The 15,655-nt window shown below is 48.0% G+C and overlaps 1 protein-coding gene across 2 annotated transcripts in view; it reads left to right on the forward strand.

Annotated features, from left to right (window-relative positions):
* The window catches only part of EFNA5 (ephrin A5), a 273,649-nt gene extending 266,958 nt beyond the window's left edge, over positions 1-6,691 (forward strand). The window contains exons 4-5 of one of the 2 annotated variants that reach the window (XM_041751951.1): positions 144-224; positions 5,742-6,691. In XM_041751951.1, the coding sequence (XP_041607885.1) occupies positions 144-224; positions 5,742-5,863 (203 nt within the window). In that variant the 3' untranslated portion in view covers positions 5,864-6,691. The remainder of the gene's footprint in view (positions 1-143; positions 225-5,741) is intronic. The other variant, XM_041751952.1, reaches the window with a different exon arrangement.
* Positions 6,692-15,655: the final 8,964 nt, after the last annotated feature.

Consider the following 15,655-nt stretch of genomic DNA (forward strand, 5'->3'; position numbering starts at 1 on the left):
GCATGTCGGATACATGCCATTGATTGTATAAACAGTCTCTACATAAATTAAAGGAGAAAATAGAGAGAAAGAAAAAAAAAGAAATGGGAGTTTAAGGGCGTCTTCACTAACATATTTGGCTGTTATCTCTATTTTTGTTATAGATAGCTGTATGAAAACTATAGGTGTTCATGATCGTGTTTTCGATGTTAACGACAAAGTAGAAAATTCATTAGAACCAGCAGGTTAGTATGCTTAGAGACTCTCTTTTAACAAATGCATCTCTCTCTGGTGCTTCCGTACTTTTTTTCCTTTCTTCTTCTCCGCATGTTTGCATGGTATAGTTGCTCTGCTTTTGCTCATTGCTAGCAATGCTAATATTACTTATACTCTACCTCATTCCTCCAGTATCTTTGTCTAATGCATGTTAGATAAAATATGACCTTTCTTTTTTTGGACATGGGTTTGATATAATACAGTATCCTAATATAGAAGCCCCAGCAGAATGCTAAAAATCTCACTGCTTTTTACCATACCCTCCGAGCATGCCGGTGCATCACCGTGAATAGTGATGGATCTGTTTTTCCTAGAAGACAGGAAAAAAAAAATTCTATCGTATGCGCTTAAAAAAATTTTTTTTTTAATGTTCCGTCCAAATTCTGTGGATAAAAAGAATTAGGACCATCGCCCCAAACAGCAGCTACCTCCACATACCTGATTTTCCCCATTCTCATGCATCCTTGCCCTGACCTAAAGACCTTTATTACATCCCAGATATTATGCGTGCTGCTGGTATCAGGAGAAGTGTGATCACGTTGCCCAACGCCACCAATTCGCACACTTGTTACTCCCACGTGCTTAGCAGCAGTCTGTCTGGCCAAGTGTGATCCTTGAGTGCTGAGGCAAAATAAGTATTGAGGATGAAGTGTTTGCTGCTGCTACCCTCCACGCACCCCGAACCTTCCCGTCGCTGAACACACGTTACAACCCATACAAGCGCTCCTTGTTTACACTCTAGGGACTGTGGATTAGGCGGCCCTGTGTAGCACGCACTTGGGGCACAGACTCACCTCGACTGGTCCCGAGGGATGGGAGGTCCCCATCCCGCGCCCTGAGCACTGTGCCGTGATGCCCCTTTCCCCCTCCTTCCTGAGCTTTCCTCTCTTGGCCCTACCTGCTTGAGATCTTGATCGGTTTCCTTCCCTGACTCCCGCTACCATCTCCAAGCTTAAGGGAATTAAAATTATCTCTTCGTCACAGAAAGATGTGAGCCCTACCCCCCTCCCACCTATGTGAACAGAATCCTTTTTATTTTCCCCCATGGATCTGTAGTAGCACTTCTCTTTTTTTCTGGTCCTAGAAATTAAAGGGTTGTGAAGTCCACTTTATCTTTTGGGTGTTGCTGCTAGGACACAGTCGGTGAGCCTTAGGGAAACTTACCCTGAGTAGGTGCGGAGCCCCAGGACGGATGTACAGGAGCTTTCACATTGCAAGTGACAGGAAGGGTTAGGGTTTCCCCCCCAAGCATTCTGTTTTTTTTCTAAGGTCGGTGTCCTACAATAAAGCTCTGAGAGGGGATGCCTGGGTAGCCCAGCGGTTGAGCATCTGCCTTTGGCCTGAGCCCAGGGTCTGGGATCGAGTCCCACATCGGGCTCCTTGTGGGGAGCCTGCTTCTCCCTCTGCCTGTGTTTCTGCCTCTCATGAAAAATAAATAAAATCTTAAAAAAAAAAAAAACAATAAAACTCTGAGAGGCCTTCTTGGCTCCCCAGGGGTCAGTTAGCTGCTTTGGAAAGTTGCTAGGAATGAGTGCTTGATGTGGAGATGTTTTCATTGTGTCCTGGAAATCGGGGAGCATTACTGTGGCTTTTCAAGGTCCCAGGCTCCTCCCAAGCTTGAGGATTTGGTCCATCCTAGGATCTGTGAGCCCCGGATGGGCTCTCTGCTGAGGACCACGGGGTCTACGCTCTCCCCCTTGGGAACGGAGGCTTGCCCGGGGCCACATCACTAGTTAGAGACTGATCCAGGTTTGACAGTCAAATGTCTCAACTGCCGTTCCAACGTGAGTAGAGAAAGTAGGCTTCTCTTACCATCAGCGGACACGTAGATCCTCATGAAGAGAACTTTATTGGATTTGTTAATAAGTCACATGTGGAATGACGGACAGAGTGAGGCATGTCATAGACGCAAGTCATCCCAAAATAGGATTTTTTGGTGCACGTCGTGGTAGGAGGTAGGCATATCTTTCAAAAAAAAAAATCCTTTTTCCAGGTAAATTCCGTTGCCTATCAAGAAAGCGAGAGGCTGTTTAGAGACAACAGACTGCAGGTTTTTCTCTGGTCATCAAGGGAAAGACCCTGACGACTATTCTGGCCTTAGGAAAATTACCTTTGAATTCAACTCATGACAGAGTGCAAGCGATTAAGATGCATCCATACGTGAACATATTTCACTGTCCTGGGGAAATAGGCTCTTTTTCACTGAGCATTTAAAATCCGCCATGGTTCCCAAATCGACGCACGTAGAACTGATGGAAGTTTGCAGGGACGTCTGATGGAACGTGGGGTGTGTGTGTGTGTGTGTGTGTGTGTGTGTCGGGGAGTGGAAATGCAGGCGCCCCTGCGTAGTCCATTCAGGTCCAGACTGTATCTAAGGGCTTTCGTGGGAGCATCCGCACTAATAAAAGTAAGCCAGGCCTGAGCTAGCATCCCTGGCTGCAGGAATCCAAGAATAAATCCAAGTCCCTGCTCTTCCGCGTGACAAACTTGAGGCCGACTTAGGGCTCTGCACCAGCAGGGTGGGCGGCTGAGTGTGCACCAGACTTGACGAATCCAGGAGGCCCGAGAGGACCCCACTGCATGTTCTCGGCGATGTGTACTAACTCACCTGTCTTTGGAATGCGTCTGTTTCGTTTGCCTGCATACTCTGCCTGCCAGCTTCCTAGCATCAGGGCCACAGGATGACGTCAGGGCAGACATACGCCGCCGCACAACATGCCCCCCGCACATGGCTGGTGCTCTCCCTCTGAACCACTGAAAGCCTCGTACTGCGGGATCCAGGAGGCAGGCGGCAAGGCTCGATGTGGTCTCTGAGGAGGAGTGTTTCCTTCTCTTGAGCCACACGTACCATCGTGAGCGTTAGAAATTGTCTGATGGTCAGAGGTCATTTCCACTGGGATAGGTTTTGCATATGAACTCTTCCCAGGGAATTCTGAAATTGCTCAGGTGTGCCTTAAAAGGACACCGACGGCTCATTTTTGCTTCTCAGGGGCCACGGAATCTTCCAGCACTCAGGCCCTGTTATAGTCAAAGGATGCTCTGTAGGATCCTGAGCCCGGCACGGCGCAGTTTGGAGAGCGGAGGAGAACTGTGTTGCCCTAATGGGACAGATCTCCCCCCCCCCCCACTTTGAAGGCAAGATGGTACTTACTGGGTCGGGTCCTTAGGAGAGGGTTCCCCATCCCTCGTCCACGAGCAGAACGCTGAGAAGTACGCAGAACCTCATGCTTTACTTGTATGAAAAACAAAAGCTGGGATGCTTGAGGGGGGCTCAGCAGTTGGGCAGCTGCGTTTGGCCCAGGGCGTGATCCTGGAGTCCTGGGATCGAGTCCTGCATCGGGCTCCTGCATGGAGCCTGCTTCTCCCTCTGCCTGTGTCTCTGCCTCTCTCTCTCTCTCTCTCTCTCTCTCTCTGTCTCTCATGAATAAATAAATCTATAAATCTTTAAAAAAAAAAACAAAAGCTTTCCTTCTCTCGGTGTCCCCCAAAGACACTGCCCCCGTCTTGTGCCACCTGGAATGATGGCTGGCCCTTTGCTGAGCACCCTGGAAGGACGGGGCGGGGGGCGGGGGACAGATCTCCTTCCAGTTCACACTGGGTGTGTGGTTATTGGCGCCAGATCTCTCTCAGTACACATCCAAACTTTCCAAGGAAGGGGAGTGGGTGATTTGGTAGTAAAATTAAGAGGGAGGAGAACCCAAGAGCCGATGGAAGTACAGGTGTATAAATATAACGGTTTTTTCAGAATGAAATCTGGAAGCCTCGGGGTTCATGGTTTTTATGAATTAAACCTGAAGTCCTCTCCTACTCCGAGTGACACCATACTGATGCTCTCAAGGTGATTTGGATCTGAATTGCAGGGCTGTTCGGGGCATGATGTCTGAGTCCTGGTAGCTCCAGATTTGATATATTTGCGAGGCTGAAGAAGATCAGAGAGGAGTCCACAAGTAGTGGGCACCATGTGGGGCTTTCTGCGTTGTCCTCTGCATCCGTCTAACGTCACCTTTTTACTTCCTGACCTCCCCTAGTCTTTTGAGCCGAGAGCCACTCCATCCAGGGTTGCTTCAGGGAGGGGAGCAGATGGGATGGGGACGCAGCGGCTTCCACAGAAGAACACGCTAAAGGGAAAAGGGCGACTCAGGGGCAGGAGCTCACCCTGGAGCAGACAGAGGCCCCCGCTCACGCTGCGGGTGGGTGGGGTGAGCAGAACCCGCCTGCCTGTGCCCACCTGAGGCAGGGGCCGGGCCGCGGCCTGGGGAGTGGTCACTTTGGGGCAGAGAATAGGGAGCGTGAGGACGTGCAGTGAGAAAGCAAGCATCGTCACTGCGACGTGTGGCGTGAAGCTAGCAATGAGCTTGGACTCTGGGGTCCAGGCCGGGGCTCCTCGTGGGCCTTGCAGGCCTCGTCGGGGTGCTCCGACTGTTGGGGTCCAGGAGATAGAGAAGCCTCCCTGGAGGCTCACTCGTGTCCACCCGGACTGACCGCTGAGTGAATACAAGACGGGCTCTGAGCTTTGACGGGAAGGGCCCCCCCAGTGCTGGCATGACGTCCGCCAGTGAACCCCGCCCTTGGCCCCATGAGCGCGCGTGGTTGGAAAGCATTAAGCCGGAGGAAGGGAGCAGACGGGCGGTAGCCCCCGGTCCGTGTTGCCAAGGTCAGCCGGCCGGCCACGCGGACCCCGCAGGCCGGCAAAGTCAGGCAGCCCGTGGGACCCTCCGGAGTGTCTCAGAGACATAAAGGCAGTTTACGCCTCACTTAATCCCGTTGTGTGTAGAGGAGAATTTGCATCCACGCCGATAATTTGTGTGCCAAGCTTCAGCCCGATAAAAATAGAGACAGTCAAGTTCAAGGAACTGAGCCCTGGAGGTCCCAGGGCCCCAAACAGAAGTAGGGCCATCGCGGGTCCCCAGTCGTAGGCAAACTAGCAGGCACCGCTTGGTGGGTTTGGTGGGCATTATGTACAGTTCCTCGAAAATGCAGTTTGGGCAAGAAAAATGTATTAGATACATAAAATGTGGTCTCGGCATTTAATTTTTCTTATCTGGACATGCAGGTAACCAGCCACCAGGCCTCCGACACTAACCCTAGGGAACAGCTGAGAGAGGGGACCGGGCAGCCCGTCCTCCACTAACGTGCCATCTAACTACCCCCCCCACCCCCCCAAATCCCACTTGCTTCTTGGGCAGAAGAGGAACGTTGGGCTCCCTCTCAGCGAGCGTGTGCCCTGGCAAAGCCAAGCCAGCCGTGTACCCCAGGTGACAGGACGTGGGCAGCCTCGTCCCCTCGGCCTCCTTGGGGACTGACCTCAGCAGCGCTGTACAGGCCCAGTCTTCTCGCTCTTCCCTTGTCTGCTGCAAATTCCGAGCGACGGCGCGGACCCGAGGGCCGCCGGTGGCCCGACCAGGCCCTGCCCGGCCGCAGAGGGCGGCTGTGGGAGGGCCCCCGGGCTGTGGGTCTCACCGGGCCCTGTGCTTTGTGCCCCACAGATGACACCGTGCACGAGTCCGCCGAGCCGTCCCGCGGGGAGAACGCGGCCCAGACGCCGAGGATCCCCAGCCGCCTCCTGGCCATCCTCCTCTTCCTCCTGGCCGCGCTCTTGACCTTATAGCACCACCGCTGCCGCCTGAGCAGCAGGGCCTTGGACACCGGAGACCCACCTGACTGCTCATCCTAAGAAGGGACTGGTTATTGGGTTTGGGGTTTTGGTTTTTGTTTTTTGGGTTTTTTTTTTTTTTTTTTTTTGGGCAGATGTCAGATTTTTGTTTTCTTTCTTTCGGCCTGAATTCTAAGCGACAACTGGGGGCCAGCAGGGGCTCAAGTGGTTGCTGCCCGCCCCCCCCCCCCCCCGCCCTCTCCCATCCCTTCCAAATTAAATGGACTCCAGATGAAAATGCCAAATTGTCATAGTGACAGCAGCGGTCGTCAGCTCGTGTGCACTCTCCCCTAAGAGCCCCGGCGACAGGCCCACGGCGAGGAGCAGTGGTGGCAGGTGCGGCCAGCACGGGCCAGGCCCGGAGCTGCTCTCCCCACGGTCCACAGCCTTCTCCAGGACCAGGGGACGGTCGTGCGGGGCTCGGGTCACCAGGTCGAGTCCGGGGGGTTCAGACGAGACCCGAGATCACACCCTTTCCTCTAGGAGTAGGACAACGAACAGGCTTCTCCAAGGTTGAGACACTGGGCTTCTTGTTTTTTGGGGGTTTTTTTGTTTTTTTTTTTTGTTCTTGGGGGGGTTGCTTTGTTTTTTACGATGACTGTCTTAAAGCATTCTTGACAGCAAAACTTGTGCTCCGTGAAAGAAGCCTTCCCCCCCCCCCCCCTTTTCTAGAAAGCAGGTTGGGTGCGGGAATGCTAGCACAGAGCAAGGGTGAAAACAGAGACAACTAGGTTTGGTGGGGGTGTGTACGTGTGAGTGCCTCTTTTTTTTTTTTTTTTTTTTTTTTTTTTTTTTTTTTTTTTTGGTGACTGGGCAATGCACAGCAGATTTTTTTTTCCTTTAAATACAGATCACCATGGTGCTACAATCTTTTTTTTTTTTTTTTTTTTTTAAAGAAACTCAAAAGAGGCATTTTTATGAATAAAGTGACCTTCCCCAAGGCTGACAAGCCAGGGTTGATGAGTGTATAATGGAATAGCTTTGGATGCTCCTCTGGGGGACAATATGTACCGAGGAGAGGAGGTCAGCGGCCAGAGGAGATGTGATGTGGCTTTGCTGGAGCGCCAGTGTGCTGTGGCCTTTCCCCGACTCCCACCCTAGCACCCACGTTTTGCTCCACACTCCACAGCTACAGGGGCTCGGACACGTGCCCCTGCTACCAGGAGAGTCAGTCAGCACTACTTGGGAGGGCTAAAGGGAAATTTGGAATAAAAAATTCCAAAGTTTGGAATAAAAAAAAAAAGTTCAAGTGTTGATTTTATATTCTTTCCCTTCCTGACACAGCCTGAAGCGTAGGGGGAACATGTGTTTATCTGTGGGAGATAAACAAGATGGAGTCCCAAAGACTTTAACAAAATATTTTTTTAAAGATCCACTAGAATAGAAAATACATTATTTAGATATACTTTATGCTGAGAGTGAGTATATATGCTTGTCCTATTTAAACTTGTGAGAAAAAAAAAAGTGGTATCCCTTGATACATTTAGAGACCTAGGGGGCTATCTTGTTTTGTTGTGGGGTGGGGCGGAAGGAGCGTAGACACAGGGTGACCCTGGTTGAGGAGTCCTGGCCCGGCCGACGGGGGCCGTTTCCAGCGGCCGCGCCGTGGGGGCTACTGCTGGTGAGGCTGCCACAAGCTCTGAACTCCAAGGCCTAGGCAGGAGAAGTGTCGGACCAACGGAAAAGCAGCCTAGCCTTTTTACTGTTGCACGACACGTCACTAGGAACCATGCCTTTCAAAACCGAACAAAAGAAACCAATAAATAAATGCAATGATGATGTAATATATGAGAAAATTGGAAGCATTCCAGCAAAATGAGGCTTTTTAAAAAATATATATATATGTGTGTGTATGTTTCTTAAAATGTCTATATGAAAAAGGAGAGGGGTCAGATTGTGGATAAACTTCATGAATGGGAATTTGCTACGAATTGTGAGTAGTTCTGAATTAGGGGAGAAAAAAAAAAAGCAAAACAAACCTGTGTGAATGAAAGGCAGCTGTAAAGGTCCTTGCACCCTGGAGAGTTGTACACATGTTGAAATGTAATCTGGGCTTACCTGATTCCTTTGGAATGGATGTTACCGCTGGGTCTGTTCACACTTGGAACCGTGGGAGTGGGCTTGCCGGCTGCTCGGCTGCCCCCGATGCCGGGAACTTCTCTGGAGTGGCACAGTCTTGCCACAGAAGGCAGCCACCATTTCACGGGAACAAAAGTTCACAGCATTGGATTCTTTTTTTTTTTCCTTTAACTCTGTGCTCAGTACTCTCAGTGATATCCAGTAATACTTTTTTTTTTTTAAATTAATAGTTACAGGCTTGTTGGTCCAGTGGGATCTGAGTGGGGGGAGGGGGGGAGGGTGCCTCCCCAAAATGGATCAATAGTCGGAACCAAAATAATACTGCATGTTCTAGAACCACGAGGAAATCAAACGATCCTATAAGGATTCCAGTTAGTCATAACTACATTAGCAGTGCTGATTTCATTTTTAGAAATGGTGATTTCTGTGGTTTGGTAGCATTTGTCTCTAACAAATGATAAAGTAATCACTCATGGCCCTCTCTGCCACTGTCTTTCATTTTTCACGGTGAAATTAGACGCCCCCCCCCCCTTTACTTCATTATGCCACTACAAATTAAGTTCAAAAAAAAAAAAAAAAGCAAGACTATCCACCCCAGTAGACAGTGTGCTTCTCTACCTTTAAGTGATAATAATCGTAGGTAACGCTTGCCACGGAGTTTCCAAGACCATGATCGGTATATCAGACGGTTTTCATCTTGTCCAGAAAGTGCTGGTGGCCTTTTATGGTGGTGTTACAACCCTCTGGGGGCTTAGGAGGATGTCGATGCAATTTTGTAGCAGCTTTTAATTTAAAAACACAACTCAAAAAAGTCTGAAGGGGCCGCCTTAGCTGCCTCTCAGCCCCAGGAAAGTCAAACCCCAGCGACCTTTGCCCCCGGTTGCCAAGGGCTTTGCAACATGAAGCAGGGAAATAAGGATCTGTCTGTTTAGTGGATACCGTGTATCCTTTAATAGACCAGGTAACAGTTCGTGTTAGTTTAGACTATTGTTTTTGTACTGTACTTTCTTGGGTGGCAGAGGAAAGAAAACATTAAAAAAGAAAAAAAAAAAACACAAAAAAAAATGAACCAAAAAAAAAAAAAAACTGCGTTCCTTAAATTCTGTATTATTAGCGACCTCTGTTGTATATAGTGTTTGATAATAAAGTATTAATTTGATTCTTATGTCTTTTGTAAGTGAGAACAATAGTCTTTCAGGATCCAAAACATGCATCGAGGCTTTGAAACATCCGCTGTGTGGGTAGCTGAGAAGAGTCACAGGTGGCTGAGACGCTGCTCCATCCAGGACTCACGTGCGGCCACCGCCCTCCCGGCCCTAAGACTCCACCATCTTGGGAGCTGGAACAACATGACTTTTTTGATCCATATTTTATCCTCAATGTTTTCCAAGGTCCCATATGTTGGAGCCCTGTGGGGGTTTTTCTCCCCCCGCGTGTTGGTTTCAAGAGGCCTAGGGAACTCCCCACCAGTCCTGTACTTTGGTTTTCTGTTTGTGCTGGTTTCCATAGACTGGTTCATTTGTCCTCAGGAGGAGTGGCCCAAGCACGGGAAGGGTTTCAAGCCCCCCCCCCCCCCATTTAGGCAGGTTACGTGGGGGCTGCTTCCCTCTGCCATTGTGAAAGGAAGAGGCGCACGGTACCTGGGGATTTTCAGGGACTTTGTTTTTCTCTGGTGCCTTAGCAACGGCAGCAGCCATTCTTAGTTTACCCCAAAATTAATGAAACCGTTTAAACCCCCCTCCATTCATTGCTCTCAGAGCTGTGGCCAGTTGTTTTTCTTTTGAAAACCACCTTCACCGGCACCCTCCGTTTGCCTACCACCAACCCCCTTTTTATTTCTTATGTTTATATTTTTGTCTCTTGCCTTCCTCCCACGTTTTATTTTTTTCGTCAGAACCGTGAATGGGCAGGTCTGTCTCTGGTTTGGCATCACTGAGTTTTTTCCATGCATTTGCCCAAGAGCCGCTCGGACGTGAGACAAATCTCCCTGCAATGGGCTTGCTCCCATTGTCTGTACAGTTTAATAGATGCTGGCATGTTGGAGGTTACCCATGAGTCAAAAATCCGCTTTCCATGCTTACTCTTGACACCCCATTGAAGCCACTCATTGTGTGTGCGTCTGGGTGTGAAGTCCAGCTCCGTGTGGTCCTGTGCTTGTACTGCCCTGCTTTGCAGTTCCTTTGCACTTACTCATCGAGTGCTGTTTTGAAATGCTGACATTATATAAACGTTAAAAAAAAAAATGTAAGAAAAAAAAAACCCACACACAAACCAACCCATACAATCTGTATTTGTATATACACGTGTCCGTACAAGTATACCTAAATAAAAATTAAAGATTTTCATCATTTTAATTGGAGCCCTCCTTCTACTTCTTTGTTCCTTGCATGACACCTTTATTTCAGGGGCTACTTAACACTCTGCTCATTTTTCAAAAACTTTGTGGATTAAAACAAAAAAAACCTTTGTGGATAGAAAAAATATATATACGAGAGAAGGCCTGAGAAGCTCAAAGAACGCAGGGTTAGCAAATGGCCCAGTTATTTAGGCACCTTCCAGTTATTCTGATGAGGAAATCTTGAGATTCAAGCCTCGTCTCTGTATTTGGGCCTTAAAGCAGGCCCTGCCTCCTAAAACCACTGAAATATGAGAGCTAAGTGCAAAATTATGTTCTTTCACTTTGTGTAGCTTTCCACCCTATCAAGATAAAGACAGAATAAGCATTTTCCCCACAAATACCCCATACCTCAGAGAGAAATAATGATAGTAATAACCACCGCTTCAGTACAGCACTGAAGTACTCACTATCAGGGAAGACTTACACTTACCAGTGTGTAACCTTGAGCAAGTCGTACAGTATCTTTGGGACTCCGTTTCCTTACCACTAAGTAGTAGAGTCAGAGAAATGATTTGGTTTTCTAAGTATTGCCCTTGCTGGGCACCGCAAAGCCCATTTGGCATCTGAGTCATGCGAGAGTCTGTCTCTGATGATGACATTACTATAAGCACAATCTGAAAATCTCATCTATGGGGGGGGTAGCATCAAATATCTGACATAATAGACACCTAATGCATTTCAAGACGTGGCTTTAATTATACCATGTTAACATTAAACTCATTGAAAGCTTTTTATTATACTTAATTATTTGACAGGGCACTAAACACTAATTATAACTTACCGTAACCTTTCTTTGCTAATGAAGAATGACAGCTTTACAGAATGAGGAACGACATATTAAAAAAAAAAGGTGTACCGGACTGCCTATGTGATATTTTCAAACCAGAACAGCATTACGTGGTCATTATCATCTTCACCTTCATCATCAAAAGCATTTAAGTGCTCATGACATTGTGTTCAGTGCTGTGCAGAATGAAGCTGATGTTTACAATGTGTACTTGCAAAGCTCACCAAAGGCGGACGTTGTGTGTAAGCCTAGCGTAGGAACTATTTACAGAGGAAATCTAAAATTTGAACGTTTATATTGAGCATAAGTAAGAGGGATTGGGATTTTGAGATTAAGAAGGTTGGAGCAAAAGTAAATCATCTTCACAAATAGTCAAAATGGGGTTAGGAGCTTCTTACAAAACCAAGAGCACTTGGTAAGTTAGGGGCTCCTGGGGCCCTTTGGAGGATGGCAAGTGCACACAGTTGAGTCATCACTGTAGCCAAAAGGGTGACCGTGGGCCTGAGGAAACGGGCCAGCTGGGGCGCATCCCCCCAGCAGATCCTGACGGGGAGGGACCAGGGCCATCACCGCAGTGCCTCCGAAAGGAGGGGATGAGGGACAGAGGCCAATTTCAGCTGCCGCCTTGGGCAGGTGCATACTGCCCAGACCTGAGACCGGCTCTACAGCAAACCGTGAGGCATCTCAGAGCTCAGCCAAAGGGAAGAGGGGGCCATCACCCGCAAGGCAAAGGATAAAGTGCAGAATGTGCAACCTTGGGGACTAGTATCATTCCATGGTGCCTGTGAATCCCCGAAGAGGCCACATCCCGGGACAGCGCCACACACTCTACTGGGAAGGCAGCCTGGACCAGAGGGGAGATGGTGGCCCATGTTGCCCAAGTGGCACTTTGGCCACCAACTATTTAGAATCCTTGAGTCCCCGAAGGTGCTATGACCTCATAGGGTGGGTTTCAGTGAATAAAACGCATCTGTGTTTGAATCTCTTATTTCAGTGACCGTGATGAGAATCACCTCTCTTACGGTGGGAAAGGTATAAAACCAAGGTGTCAAAACTTTGCAAGATGATTCTGATGCACCGTTCACTGGTTGCCCTAATAGTTTCTTAGGACTCATTTGCAAAACATCTTCTGAGAGATGGTTTGCAAAGCTTCCTGTCGTGTTCTGCTAACAACATAAGCATTCTTCAGGAAGGCACCAGCAAAAATGCTGTGAAAAGCGTTAAGATTTTTGCACAGTCCCTCTGGGAGACAAGTACTTTAGAAAATGATTATAAATAACTAATCAGGGATCCCCGGGTGGCGCAGTGGTTTAGCACCTGCCTTTGGCCCAGGGCGCGATCTTGGAGACCCGGGATCGAATCCCACGTCGGGCTCCCTGTGCACGGAGCCTCCTTCTCCCTCTGCCTATGTCTCTGCCTCTCTCTCTCTCTTTGTGTGACTATCATAAATAAATTTTTAAAAAAATTTAAAAAAATAACTAATCAAGCCAATATCCTCCATCAGTTTTTAGTTTGACACATTCTACTATATTAAGACCATCATTCACTGGCTACATATATACATATGCCTATTTTTAAAAATTCTTTTAATTTTTTTAAGCAAGCTCTACGCCCAGTACAGATCTTGAACTCACAACCCTACGATCAAGAGTCATGTGTGTGTGCTACCGACTGAGCCAGCTGGGTGCCCCTCTGTGTGCCTATTAAAATGGAGTTGTGACTGCAGACGGACCCTGAAAGCAGGAAGTTTGCAATAATTGTGTTTCTTTTTTTATACAGATGATAAATGAATGCAGAAGCTTTAAAAAAAAAAAAAGGAAAGAAAAAGAAAAAGGCAGGGAATCATGCTGCCCAAGGAATTGGTGAAGGGCATCACCAAGGGTTCCTCTGCTTGGAAGGAAGTAGTTTGGTTAACCAAACTACTCTTTTAAAGAAGGGAAAAAAAATACATAGCATCTGAATAAACAAGGGGGGCTTGCAAATTCTTCTGGGCAAGTCCCCTCCCCTCCTCTCCTTTCCAGAAGGAACCCAGCTTCTAAGCCCTTCCCCATGTAGAATTACTGGAACCACCCCTTAGAAGGAGGTAGAAGAGAAGTGTTTGAAGGCCTCATGTTCAGCATGTCCCAATGCAACGACCCTTTTGACAATTTCCATCGAAGACTGTCACGCTCTCTGCCCCAAAACCTCCATACATGCTGAGCGTAAAACACAATTTCATTACTTTTTATTAAGAACCACCCCAAGTATCCCATGAGCTTTGCCACCTTCCTCCCCGCAACGGCATTAGTTAGAGACAAAGTCACCAGGATAGTCCACCCACCTCCAATAAGAAGAACGTTCAGTTCCCCTGCTTGTGGTTTACTTTTTGGCTCGGTTTAATCCCTAAATGTGGGGTTTTCTGCAACACGAATCACAGAAACCTGCTAAGCAACACAACCCTTATCATAACATCCTGGGATGAGGATGCCAACATCGGAGCTATAGTAGGGACGGGGCATGACTTGCGAGTTTGGGGTCCAAGTATGACCTCACTGATGCCACCAGTCAGAGGTAATTCGTAAGAATCCAATCTCGTGGGCGTCTCTCTTAAGTCAAGAATGTGTTTTGAAATATCCTGGATCTTAGTCATGATTATTCAAGCAAGAACTTCATGTCACTGGGTAACAAACGGATGCTTGTCAATCTTGACAAGAACACAAAGAGAGGGACAAAAAATAAATAAATAAAAATAAAAACCAAAACCAAAAAAACCACCTCTTAGCTTGATTACAATGAGAAAATAGAACAAAATATTTCTGCATGCTGTTTTGTTCAGAAGTACCAGGTGTTCCCACAAACTGCACACAACACTTAAGTTGTAGACGGCCAACACCACTTCCTTTCCTTCCCAGCCGTGAAACCAGACACTAAAATGAGAAAGAACATGTCTCTACCTATGCTCATCTTAGAAAATGCATTTCATTGACACCCTAGTAGCCTCTCCTTCTTGTGATCAAAGCTTGTTCTTTTGGACCAAAAAACAAAAACAAACAAACAAACAAAACCCAATCTGTGTAGCATAGACTGTGGAACACACAACTCCTCTGAAATTTGTGCTTTGCTTTACTAGATCTGGACACATTTTCTGCAGCACACGGAACAAGATCTGTGTCTTTTTTTTATTTTTTCCTAAAGACAGTGTGCCCGCCAGAAAGCTGACTCCATTTATTTCTCCTGCAGGGAGCCAGCGTGTTCCTTCTCCTGGAAGATGCAGGTACTTAAAATAGTAATAGGCTTTGTGGTTTATCGAGAGTATTTCATCCCGGGATCTCACAGGCATAAAGAATAAAACATAAACTAATGGCTCTTTCCAACAAGCTTGGGAAGAATTAAATGGAAAGGAAGATTGTCATCATTCTTCCCTGGAGAAACAGAGAAGAAAGCCACTTAACTCAGGTAGCCCCGGCAAAGAACCCAAGGCCAGCTGATCCGAGATTTGGATGGAGGCCTCCGGTCTGCTCCTCTTCATTCCTAGGAACTTGATTAAGAGCTTCAGTGGAAGGAACACAAGTGACTCATTTATCCCCTTTCTAAGTTCCGAATGCAGCATAGCTGGGAGAGGGGCACTGGGCAACTTCCCAAATTGGCGTCGGTGCGTCAATGGTTTTATTACAGAATGTAACTTCGATTCTGTAATTTCTCAGGATGCCCCAGTTTCTGTGCCTTCACAAACATCCACAACTTCGGTAGAAGTTACAAGAGTAATTTGTAGGGTCAGCTCTCTCCACTCTCCTCTGCCCCGCAAACACACATTCACACCCTTACGTGTGGCCTAAATTGATGTGTTCACAGCACGTTCCCCCACCCTGGCATTGCCTATGCCCAGCAGTGTGACACCTGAAAGGACACCAAGGGTCACTCCAGACACATTTAAACATCAGTCTGTTGAACATCTAAAGCCACAGGGCAAAACTGTGGCAGTTAAAGGAAATCCCGCTAAGGGATGGCCAGCTGCTTGAGAATTGCCAAGCCCCCCCATTTGTAAACAGAAACCTGTCTACGCAGGCGGGGAGCCACCCGTGGCATTCCGAATCCTTGGTGTATTTTCCTCAACTCAGTTCACTTCCCCACCCGCAGAGTTCCCCAAAGTCCCAGAACCGGGCAGAACAACCAATACGCCCGTGTTTGGGCCCCAACCTCTCCTGATCAGTGTAGACGGCTGAGTATGAGAGCGCAGGCTCTGAGCCCCGGAGACAAAGGATCCACGCCTTCAAGGGGCCGGCCAGTCTGGGCAAAGGGGTCCATGGAGACGACAACCACCCGTGTTGCTTTGGGACCTCCTTAAAGTCCCTCTGTGGGTTTACCTTAGGGAGACGCCGGCACAGATCAGAGACCCTCAATTTACCTCCAGTTCAGACTGTGAGGTTGCCACCAATTAGGGAGCCCTCCGCTGCGCGTGGCCCTGCCCTTCTCTAGTCCCTGTCAGTATTCAACAAAGCAAGTT

The sequence above is a fragment of the Vulpes lagopus genome, chromosome 4, assembly GCF_018345385.1.
Source record: "Vulpes lagopus strain Blue_001 chromosome 4, ASM1834538v1, whole genome shotgun sequence".
In the NCBI taxonomy this organism is placed as follows: Eukaryota; Metazoa; Chordata; class Mammalia; order Carnivora; family Canidae; genus Vulpes; species Vulpes lagopus.